General features: G+C 40.3%; 1 protein-coding gene across 1 annotated transcript in view; it reads right to left on the bottom strand.

Moving 5' to 3' along the window:
• Positions 1–12,208, bottom strand: part of PRKDC (protein kinase, DNA-activated, catalytic subunit) — an 81,871-nt gene extending 69,663 nt beyond the window's left edge. The window contains exons 1-14 of the mRNA XM_040585890.1: positions 12,037–12,208; positions 11,355–11,431; positions 11,166–11,258; positions 10,206–10,280; positions 9,184–9,292; positions 7,154–7,266; positions 6,378–6,477; positions 5,774–5,829; positions 5,652–5,682; positions 4,461–4,618; positions 4,093–4,239; positions 3,126–3,290; positions 2,127–2,295; positions 1,019–1,068 (exon numbers count right to left, since the gene is read on the bottom strand). Of these exons, the coding sequence (XP_040441824.1) occupies positions 1,019–1,068; positions 2,127–2,295; positions 3,126–3,290; positions 4,093–4,239; positions 4,461–4,618; positions 5,652–5,682; positions 5,774–5,829; positions 6,378–6,477; positions 7,154–7,266; positions 9,184–9,292; positions 10,206–10,280; positions 11,166–11,258; positions 11,355–11,431; positions 12,037–12,178 (1,485 nt within the window). The 5' untranslated portion in view covers positions 12,179–12,208. The remainder of the gene's footprint in view (positions 1–1,018; positions 1,069–2,126; positions 2,296–3,125; positions 3,291–4,092; positions 4,240–4,460; positions 4,619–5,651; positions 5,683–5,773; positions 5,830–6,377; positions 6,478–7,153; positions 7,267–9,183; positions 9,293–10,205; positions 10,281–11,165; positions 11,259–11,354; positions 11,432–12,036) is intronic.
• Between the last annotated feature and the right edge of the window lie 55 nt (positions 12,209–12,263).

The following is a 12,263-nucleotide window of genomic DNA, read 5'->3' on the forward strand; positions in this document are numbered from 1 at the left end:
AAAATTGTGGGTCATGATAAAGGCAGCTTAATAAAGCAAAGACTGTGTGCAGAAATAAAGGAAAGCAAAAGATTTATTTGCTACTTCCTATCAACAGGTGATGTGAAGCCGCTTCCCGTGAAGTAGGGCTTCAGTATGCACAGCAGTTGCTCCAGAAGACAAACATAGCAACAAATGCCCCCCTTTCTCTTAACTTTTATTACTGAGCAGACATCATATGGTGTGGAATAGCCCTTTGGTTCACTTTGGGCCAGCTGGCCTGGCTATGTCCCCTCCCGAGATCTTGCCCACCCCCAGCCTGCTGGTGAGGATGGGGGGAAGGTTGGGCAGACAGCCCTGGTGCTGTGCGAGCGCTGCTCTGCAGTAGCCAAGACACTGGTGCGTTATCACCACCTTTCCAGCTACAAATGCAAGCACAACCCCATGAGAGCTGCTATGGGGAAAATTAACTCCATCTCAGTCAGACCCAGTACAACTGCGTATGTAACTACCTGACCCGAGCTAAAACACAATGTAAAATTACTTCTGCAGGTAGAAACATGAAATGTTTAGCTTTCTCACTTAACCAATCTGAAAGAGCACAAAAAATCCCAGCTCTAAATCTTCTTCCCTTCTAGTTGTCAGTTATTTGAGAAACTCTGCAGTTACCCTGCTGCACAGGACTAAAAAGCTTTAAAATCCTCCTTTACACAAACATTCAGTAAAACTTTTAAATTGTCCAAAATTTGTTACCCTGGAAGAAAGCTGGATGACTTTAATTACAACCTACTTTCTTACAGACAACCTGAGCAAACAAGAACTGCAGAGAACAATTCAGTACAAGAGGTACACCCTCATTATGCTGAGATGTAAGGACCAGAGTTTAATAACAACTGAGCCACAATTCACAACAGACACTACTATTTTTGCTTCTGTAAAACAGGCCTTCCCCTATTTACTGGGCTAGATCTTCCAAGAACTGGAATGTATACTCTAGGAATCTAGATGAAATAGATGTGTTTGTAAACAGTTATTTTACCTTTGAAAATATGATTGGCTTGGAGAAGATTCTGATTAATCCCTGATGCACTGAAATAAACAAATAAAAATTGTCTGAACGGAATTAAAAAGACACAGCATCCTTATCACTATGTTAGCAATGAATTCAATCAGTCTTCTACTTCCTATATTCTGTCAGGATGAAGGAGAGGCTAAAGAACACAGATTTTTCTTTAAGGACAAATATAGCCAAAACCAGATCTGAAACTCTAGGTTGTTTCACAGGAAACCAATTTTGAACTTGCTTCTTGCTTTTTCTCAATATTGCTTTGACTTTTTCCTGACTCTGAATGCAGTGATGACCAAGGCACTGCCCACATCAAAAAAGGCAACAACTCACAATGACTCTCAGAGACATGGATTTAGGATCTCCATTCTGCCACAGTGCTTGGATGCACCACATCCCAAATCAAGAATGTGGAAAACAATGAAAATGTCACAGCAATAGAGAAAAGCCACCATAAATAATTCAACAAAATTAAAAATCATTTCTGAAAATCATTATAATTAAATGTCAGCATGCTGAGGGCTACTTGAAATGCCAGCTACCATTGCTGACGCATTCATTACATTTGCAGTACTGCACCTGACTAACAGCACATTTGGAAATTTTTACTACGTACGAGGTTCAGAGCATAAGATTGCATTTCTAATAAAGACGACACTCACTCTACTTTCTGTGGTATTTTGTACGGGTTACTGAAAGGGTAAGAATAGATTTTTGTACATTTTTCTGTGAAATCCCTTTCCTCCCATAATCCTTCAAAGCAGGAACGTAAGTCTTATGTTTAAACAGATTATCACAAAAATATATTCTCCTGCCCTTCATGATAGCTGCTCTGTCACCCAAAACAATTGTTAAATGTATTCCTTAAGTGATTTAATAATAGATATTGAAAAATAACACCATAAGAACCCTAACCCTCCACTATTAGAGGACGGGAAAAGCTTCATTTTTGACCCCAAATAGCTATTCCACATTTCTCTCTTAGAGGTGGTTAAATCAATTTAGGGGAGGAAAAAAAAAACCCAAAGAAAAAAAGACAATCCCTCCCCCAAACACAACAAAGTTAATATCACAGACTCACCCACAGTGCTAAGAAAACTCCAGAGAACTGGACCTTTTCCTGAGAGGGCTAGAAATACCTTTATTATAGATCTGCAACAGAGTAACTGCATTTTTTCACTGTATTGTGGAAAGCTGTTGATTTGCAGCACAACTAGATGTTCAAGAACTGGAGTGTATACTTCAGGAATCTAGAAGAAATAAAAACAGTACACATGTCATACAAAGAGGATGATTATAATTCAGTATCAATGTGAAGAACTATGCTAAAATTCAGGAAGATACTTTGTTACAAGAGTTTAGATCATGACCTGCTCTGAGAACAGTAACAGACTTGGCAAGTTAATTCATCTGAGACATAAAAAACAAAAAACCAAACAAAACAACCAGGAAGTTTCCTTGAACACATTATGGAAAGTAGCTCCTGAATAGGTTAGTGCTTTGATGGAATGAGTCTTAAGCTTATTACAAAAGTACCTTTTTAATTAACCAATAACAACACAGCGGTATAATCTGTTCATCCTTAACAATCTGAATACAGAATGCATGTGAAAGTCTCCTCTCTGCCACCTTACTTGCCAGCTTCAGCTAGGATCCTGAAAGCCCTCATAAGAACAAAGACAACACAGCATCAGAAGAAAATCGAAGTATCAATCTCAGAGAACATGCTAAGTATCAGTACCAAAAGAAAAAGCAGCAATAGAGTGGTATAAACAAAGAAAAAGATGAGGTTAGGTCCAAATAATTAGCTTCACCTAAAATAAATAAAAACCTATTCACATTTGGCTATCATGGTGTTCATTACAATGCTGTAGCACTTTAGTATACTCCGTGCACTGTCTTTATTCAAATAAAATCCAATAAAGTATTCTCCTGATATTCTTCCCATCCCCTAGGAGCTAAATGTCATCATATTTCAGATAAATACCTCCTGTCATAGGTAAGTTCACAGCTACTACCTCCTTATACATCTGGAGGTGCATAAAAGAAAATTGACTGGTTCTTTAAATACTCCACTTACTGTATCTATATGGAATATCACACTTGCAATGGACTGGAGGAAACTTGGTAGCTGATACAGATGATCATCTATTGTTTGTGCTTCTGTGAGGTACATTTGCTTACAGCGCTGAAGAAGCTCGACATACATGTTGTCAACATCCTTAGAATGTATAGCTTTACAGGGCTTAGAGAGAAAATAAAATACTGATTTAGCAACTTTGTACAGCCAAGCAAGTGTATGCTGTAGGACTAAAACTCAACCAAGTCTTCACTGAACCATAAGAATAATCTTCTGATCTTTTCCAGAAACTCGATATATCTGAATAAACTAACTTCAAGTATTCTGCCTGCTACATCTTTGAGAAACATCATACCTGAAATGAACTAAAATAATAATTCACTGATGCAATGTAAGTTACCGTAAGAGTACTTGAACTTTCAAATGTAACTGCCCTCCACATACATATGTAAGTATGGTTTGGTTTTTTTTTTAAAATTTGCAGTTGTTTCACAAATGACCTCCTAGTGCCCTGCAGTCAGCAGAGCATTTTGGCTTTTCTGATTGTGATTCCTGTTCTGTAGGAAACATATCTGAACTGATTCCAGAGCAGAGATGGCCGATTCTACCATCTAAATGCAGACAGAGCTAAGGAGGTACTGTCTGTACCTAAATGATTAAGCACATCCTTAACTTCTGTAACAGCTGTATGTGAAGCCCCTCATCTTCCACTTCAGGACCAGTCCACAAGCAGCAGTAACTACAACCCTCAATGCTGCAAGCACTCCCACTACATTCAGTATGCATTTCATAATTTTCAACCGCAATGTATTTTACAGTTTAGCTAATTAAGTTCAACACTTAATCCAGAAACAGGAGCATTCCCTACACAACAAGCTGTGTAAAATTGTAAAATTAATGGTATATGAATCCTAACTTTAAATCCATTCAGTACACTCCTTTATCAGGATAAGTTTCCTGCACATACTGCTGCAAAAAGCCCATATCCACGAATGGCAATGGACAACTCTCTGTTGCTCGAATCCATTCTTCTGATGATTCCATAGAACTGCTCCATGAAGAACTGTAACTTGCTCTTGTGTAGCTCTGCATCCTTAGCTACCATTAAAGAAATCTGGAAAGCAAATACATAAAAATTGCAATACTTCCAGAAACACGAAATAAGCCACAAAAAAAAATACAGCAAGTCTTAAAAGATGCTTAGCTCGTAACACAAAGCACTTCAAACAAAGTAATTAAAACAGATTCACTGAACTTCCAAGCATCAAACATTCCCACTATTTCAAGAAATTGGACTTTGCTTTAGCCTCAGAGATCCCAGCGAAGTTACAATACCTGCTTGAGGAATGAATCTAGTGCAGAATGACTGGCTTTCTTCAGCTCCTGATTTGTGTGGCCACACCATTTACACATTACTTCAAAGAGAGAGACATAGTTGTCCAGGAGCAAGGGACCAAACTGAGCAGCATGCCAACTAAACAACTGTAAACCAGCTGCAATTTAAAAACAACTTTTATTGAAACCCAGACTTACATTCCACTTTCCAAAAAAACAGACCAGACTACAAAGTACACATGTGGACTTTAGGTAGGTATATCTACCATGACTGGAGGGTGTAAAATGTATTTGTCTAGCTATTACAGCATCAGTATCCAAACATTAAGAACTTAAGCATAAAAGCAACCCTCCAAAATCCTCTTTTTTAATGTACACCATTATGGAAAGCACAGCTATGTTCTGAAGTAATGTACATTAACAATGAAAAAGAAAAGGGGTCTACTGGTTACTAATAGTAACACTTGATCACACAATTCACAAGGATTTGGTTTCTGTGGTCAGGACATTTGCTCAAGTCCCCTCCTCCACCAAACTGTGGTGCCAAGAAAATAAAGAATTCAGAATACAGGTAATCTCACAATCCCAAATATTACCATAAATGAAATTTCAAGAACCCTAATGAATTAATTTTCAGGGGGGTGGGTGGGGGTGGAAGACTATTTTTAAATAGGGTTTTACCCTTCATTTCTGCCATGGGCTTCGTACCCAAACCTTGCATTTTTTGCAATTCTTGCATAAGCACTTCACAGGCAAATTTCTCATTTTCTTCATAAACTTCATTTGTTCACAATTGCCCTCTTCCAGTGAAATTCTCCTTCTCTTCCTATTATTTTTTTCCTTTAACCCAATCCACCATCTTCTCTCTTCTCCTAATTTGCTACTTTCCTCTTATTTCTACTCATACCATGATCTCCTTCTCATCCCAGGGTTTTGCACTACTCCAGAGGGGCAAATGACATCAAGTGTAATGCTGTTAATAAGCTGATTAGACCTTGCCTAGTTTAACCAAATACAATCTCTTTAGATTCCAACTTCAAGTATACCAGCTTTGCTCCCTGCTCAGCTTAGAAGACTGAAGACTAGACCCATCTGAAAACAGCCAGTGGAGAATAAACAATTCCAGACAGAAGACACCGTTGCATGCATAGCATCCACCTCAGCATGAATTGACATAACTTACAAACTTACCTAAGTGTACTGCGTATCGCTTCTGATCAACCTGTAATATCAGAAAAGGTTTGTCATATAGAATTAATTCTTCATCAGAGCTAATTCATTTATGCAGAACAATTAACATGTGGTAGATTTACCTGTGGGTTGATTGCCTTCATTGCAAAATCAAATATCTCCTTTGCAGTCTGAGGGTCTGTGAAACAATCCATTAATGAGTATTTCACTATTAACACACAAGAGGCAGAGTGAAGACAAGGATATTTTTATCCAAAGCTTGGTACGAAGAAGCAATATAGGAAAGCCTTACATATCTCATTTTAAGAGGCAGAGATGCTTCTTCCTGAAACACTCTTAAATTTGAAAAAAATAGCAGATCTATATTTATTGATCTTTTTTCCTCAATAACCATGTTTTAATAGACATGTCTCTTCTAAAGGAAACACATCTCTGTATAAGCCGCATTCCAGGGCAATATGGTGCTCTCAGCTGCCCACTCTCTGGGTAGAAAACAGCATGTCAAATATTTGTGTACAGAAACACACTGATGAAGCCACTCCACAAAAAGACAGACTACGAGGACCATGTAGCTGGAAAGGCCTTGCTTTTGTACAAGCCATCCATCAGTGGGGAAACTTTCATTGTAAGCCCACAGCAAGAAACTGTGCTGCTTGCTGGCTGTATAATGGTTACAATATATCAAATTGTATAACTAACTATTTTTCACATCAAAAAAGAGCTCACCTTCTTCCACAGATTTGGTAAAGTTGTACATAAGTGCAACCAGTCCCCTCAGACATCCTGCTACAACAGTTAGCTTGGGTCCCCTTGTAGCTGACGTCATCTAAAAAAAGTGGGAATTCAAAAAAAACATTATCCTCAAGCTAAGGCACATTTACACAAAGGCTTTCCAGTTCCTAGAAGTGCAGATAAAATAACATATTCTAACTTCATACAGTTACATCAGCATCAACCTCTATCAGACAAGTCCATGAAAACATCTCCTCAGAAATTCCGTATCATCTGCGAGGGGTTTTAACTACAGAAGCACAATAAATCCTTTGAAAACCATGAAATACGTTCCAAGACCAATCATAGCAAAGCTTAGATAGCAGACACTAATGTCTTTAAAGTGCAAAATATAAGAAAGTAAAGTTCAGCAGAACTGTGATACCTACCTGAAGTGCAATGATTTTGCAGCTAGTGGAGACCAAAATAAAAACTACCAGTGCATGGCAATATAACTTATCTTGGGTGCTACTGCAACAATGATCACGTGCCATCTCTTCTCATAGTTAACTGGTTAATTCACTGTCATGGATGGCCTTGAATTTTTATTTTCAAAGCTTCACAGAACCAGAAAACACAAACTTTAAGTCCTTAAGGAAGCATTTACAAATGTTCAGTTAGATCCCCACAAATTGTACTAGTTACAATAGTATTCCAACATACAGCACTACACACATCAAAGCAAAGAAACCAAGGAAGTGCAAGAGTCTGAAAAGAAATTCCAATCATACCTGTGTTTTAAGCTCTCCCAAATAAGCTCGGAATAGTTTTTCAGAGTTGTTAATCATGTCACTAGGCTGGACCTCTCCCAAAACTCCCAAAAGTTCATAAATCTTCTCCAGTACTAGAAAGTAATTTAATGTTATTAAGTATTAATTACTGAAATCATTACTTTGACATTTCCATTGCACTTCTTATGTAACTTGCAACCATGAGAAAACCATGCCTGATGGTTTAATTTTAATTGGCAATTAGCATGCAGGAAAGATGGCTCTATGATGTACATATATATATTTATATATTATGACGAGAGATGCATCCTCTGCTCCATTAATAAGTTAAACACACTTACTCTTTTTAAATGTGGCTTAGAAAAGCAATTAATAAAGGCCACGTCCACTGAGGAAGCATTTACCACTAACCCAAGTTTGTTGCTGGCTTTGAGACTATGCTGGGTCTCAGAGTATCGTACCATTAGGGTTAAGGCCAACAGCGAGCAGAAGTTTCTAGGCTTGAGTTTAGACTAAAGGGCTCTTCAGAGGCACAACCAGTTGTTTGAGGACTAGACCTGTCAATCCCAAGATTTCAGCTGTAACTACCCAAGATGCTCAAACTAGAGCCCATATTAGTATGCTTAACATCATAAAGAACACTAAGTACACAAGGCAGGAACTGATAAGCTCTTAGCGTGACCAGTGCAGGAGCTATCACACTAAAGCTGCAGCTGTGAGAACAAAACTGGCTGTGGCTGGAATAAGGTTACAAAGAGCTTTAGAACCATAGAATCATTTAGGTTGGAAAAGACCTTTAAGATCATCAAATCCAACCATTAACATGGCACTGCCAAGTCCACCACTAAACCATGTCCCTAAGCACCACATGTACATGTCTTTTAAATACCTCCAGGGATAGTGACTCAACCACTTCCCTGGGCAGCCTGTTCCAATCCTTGGCAACACTTTCGATGAAGAAATTCTTCCTGACATCCAATCTAAACCTCCCCTGGTGCAACTTGAGGCCATTTCCTCTTTCCTATCACTTGTTACCTGGGAGAAGAGACCAACACCCACCTGGCTACAGCCTCCTTTCAGGCAATTGTAGAGAGTGATAGTGTCCCCTGAGTCTCCGCCTCTCCAGGCTAAACAGCCCCTGTTCCCTCAGCTGCTCCTCATAAGCCTTGTGCTCCAGCCCCTTCCCCAGCCCCGCTGCCCTTCCCTGGACACGCTCCAGCCCCTCAGTGTCCCCCTCGCAGTGAGGGGCCCAAACCTGAACACAGTGTTCGAGGTGCGGCCTCACCAGTGCCCAGTGCAGGGGGACGGTCACTGCCCCAGTCCTGCTGGCCACACTGTTGCTGGTACAAGCCAGGATGCTGTTGGCCTTCTCAGCCCCCTGGGCACACTGCTGGCTCATACTCAGCCAGCCATCGACCAATACCCCAAGCAATTGAACTGGAGTTCACAGGGATGGGCAGCCTCTGCTTTTGACAAAGAGCACTCACTGAAGGTATCAGAACTACTCTTAAGGCTCAAAGTTACAGGGGTATGTCTGCGTACAGTTATAAAACAGGTATAAGAGTAACTTCAGAGGGTCAGCTACACCCAGTTAGCACTGAATCTGGAAAAAAAAAAATCTAAGAGCCTAGCAATGTTAGGTTGGTTAATGACAGGAAAGCTGGAATTACTTTCAGGATTTAGGCATTCAGAGACTAACAATAACATATTAGACATACAAATACTCTTTTTATGTCAGGAATCCTAAACCAGACCTATGCTTAAATTTAGTATGAACTGCCGCCACTAAATGCAATTACATGATTTCTTCTGTGTGTCAGCTCACACGTCTATACATGTCTGCTAAGAAGCAGCTAACGTATGATTGTGATCAGAAGACCTAAACAAGTTTTACTAGTGCTAAAAGATGACAGCTATCATTTTAAACACACTTGTCATGGGAATAACAATTATAAATTTCCATGGCCATAATCCAACAAAAAACGAGTGTAAACAAAACAAAGGACTTCGACAGAAAAACTAAAGCTTACCTGTATCAGAAATTCTACTTTTTACAGCAAGTTCCCCATAAAATTTATTAAATATCTCCCCAACTTTCATTTCTTCCATCAGATAGGAACGTTGTAAACTTCGAAGCAACTAAGACAGATTAAAAAAAAATGGGAATTTAGGAAAACCATTAGTCTCACTACCACAGTCCTACTTGGTCTAAATAAAACACAGTTCATATGTGTAACTTCAGCTTAAGTACGCTATTGAATGAAAGAGATTTAAGGTGACTGGCCCAGGAAAGAGTATTAGTATAAAATCTTTAACGACAAAATACTTTCCTACATAGATATATAAATGTAAGATTTAGAGTTTATAACTCATATTAAATATATATAATTTACATGAAAATTATGTACAGTATAATTTTGTATGAATTATTATATAAAAACCCCACAAAAGCACAGGCTTAGCAATTCTGCAGTAGCTTTTATCATATTGTATTTCTCTCCCTGCTGTTATAAAGCCAATCCAGTTCACAAGACTGACTCAGAATAACTCAGAAGCGAGTTTTGTTTCTCATAAACAAAACTAAGTAGGTGCAAAAGTGTTCACAAAACAAGTCTAATGCATTCCAAGAAAGCACATTACAAAATTACTGTGTCATACAGTAATAAAACTACTGAAAAAAGCCCATGTCCACACCTTTCACATACAGTGTCTAATATATTATATTATAGCATTATGTAGTAATACAACCAAACTGCACAATTTCTCCTTGAAGCACCATAATAAACCAGGAGAGAGAAGACTGGCAACTGCCCCCAAAACAATTGTGTCTTGCTCTACTAGATCAAGGAATGACATGCTCACATCTAAGCAGCCTATTGAAGGAATATCAAAGACAATCTGTGCTATGACATCTCTTACTAACATCTAAATATTACACTATTCTCTTGCTGCTGCAGGCTACAGATTTTCTGCATGATAAAGCGCAACTATAGTAATACAACAGATTTTCTACTTTTTCTAGAAAAAAACAGATTTATAAAATGCATTTTACCTTAATCAGAAGTTCCAGAGCTGGGATTTTACATTTTGCTGCTTTCTCTTTTGTATAAACACTAACACAAGTTTGCTAGATAGGGAAGAAAATGGAAATTATAATACTCATAAGTAGAGATGGGAATTCAGACATAACAATGTATTCATCTACCTCTTTGAAGTATCTGTTCCAAAAAAGTTTTAAGTTTTTTTAAAAAAATGGAACAAAACCATAAAAATATTCAGCCCTGAAAGTGGCTTCACTGACAACACTTCAGCACCGTCTGACATAATAACAAATCCCAGCTCAAGCAAAGAAAGTGTAGTTTCTGGAATAAAGGGCACACACTGTGTGTTTTCTGCCCCTGTACTATCATTCCTTACAATATGAAGCTACTAATTTGAGATCAGAAAGTGCAGCGGTGCAGTCAGGCCTTTCTATGCAAAGCAGCATTATTCAACAATCTAGACTCAAGGAATCTTACTTTCAGAGGTACTGGTAGCTTCCACCAATTTCTGTATATATTGCAAAAATAACAACTTTTCAGGACAAACTTTTAAAAATCAGTATTTAAAACTAACCATCACCTACAGAAACATTTAACATACTACACTTTAAATTTAGTTGTAACTTTTTAATAAACTCTTTCAGTTTGTAGAAGTTGTAACTTTTAATTCACACAGACTATTATTTTCAATATCAATAACTTCTTTTCAAAACCAATACCTGTTATGGTCTATAAAGAGAAGTTAATAAAATTAAGTCTACAGTTGAAGAAGCAATTCCACACTCCTCTTTTGTACGAATTACACTTCATGCCAATCAAGTTATTTCATCTCTAACAAGACTGCTAGAGATGGGTAAGGCAGACTGGGGAGGGGGTGAAGGATAGTTACACATCTGTTATGGCATGAGACCCACCAGAATTGTTTCAACCATTTGGCAAAGACCTTTAGGAAATATTTTTCCGTTACCCACCTTAATATTACAAGCATAAGGATGAACCTTGTCACCAACTTTTTCCATAAAGGCACAAAGAAACTTCAGTGCTTCTTCCCTGCAATCTCGAAACTGAACAGTTAAAAAAAGATTTAGTTTTAATGTGCGTAATACAACAATACAGCACCATCCCAACACTTCTTTAAAAATTGAAGTTTACGAACTTACCTCCTCGATGCCGAGGGATCTGTGGATAAAGACAAGCAAGCCATGCTCTTGGGAAAACACCAGGGAGAGGTGCAGCGCTGCAGGGACACAAACCAGCCGTGAGGCGGCTGCTGCCCTGCCCCGCCAGGCAGGCAGCCCTCACCCCGGCCACACGGGCGCCTGAACGCCAGGGACAGGTCCTGCCCACGGGCCATGACAAGCACGGGTCCCATGTTTTTTTTCTGGTGACAAGCATTGGTTCCATGCTTGTCACCAGAAAAAAACTCAACCTGACGCTCGTCACCAGACAACGGGACACACACACGGCGGGCACTCCCGGCGTCCCATGGACTCGGGCCCAGGCCTGCCCCTGCCCCCGGGCCGAGGAAAGGCCAAATGCGGCCGGCAGGCGGACAGGGGCGGGCGCCAACGGGCGTTTACCAGGTGAACGGTTTATCTGGTGCAAGAGCCCCGTCTCTCCCCCGAAATCAACCTGTCATCTCACGCCAGCAGCCCTCAAGTGTCGTGCTGAGTGAAGAACTGAGGGAGAGCAGAGCCGCCCCACAAGCCCTCACCAAGCTGATCAGTTGCTGTTTTAAAGCCACCAGCGAGGCCACGGCCGCCCCAGAGCCCCGCTCAGAGCCCCTGAGACGCCCCCGTGCCCGTCCCCATCCCCCGCGCCGGGCCGGGCCCGAAGGCGCACCCTGCGCGTCGCTCGCCAGGCTGGTGAGGCAGGTCTCCCCCAGGCTGCGGAGCAGGCTGTAGCCGTGCAGGGCTGCGCCAGCTGCATCGCCGGGCTGCAGGCAGCGGTGCAGCTGGTGCAGGTACTCCTGCACGCCGGCCATGCCGCCCCGGACAGACCGCGCAAACACCCGCGCGGGGGGTGTGGGAGGTGGGGGGGAAGGGGGGCAGGCGGAAGCGGGAGCAAAG

Source organism: Falco naumanni, chromosome 3 (genome assembly GCF_017639655.2).
Source record: "Falco naumanni isolate bFalNau1 chromosome 3, bFalNau1.pat, whole genome shotgun sequence".
In the NCBI taxonomy this organism is placed as follows: Eukaryota; Metazoa; Chordata; class Aves; order Falconiformes; family Falconidae; genus Falco; species Falco naumanni.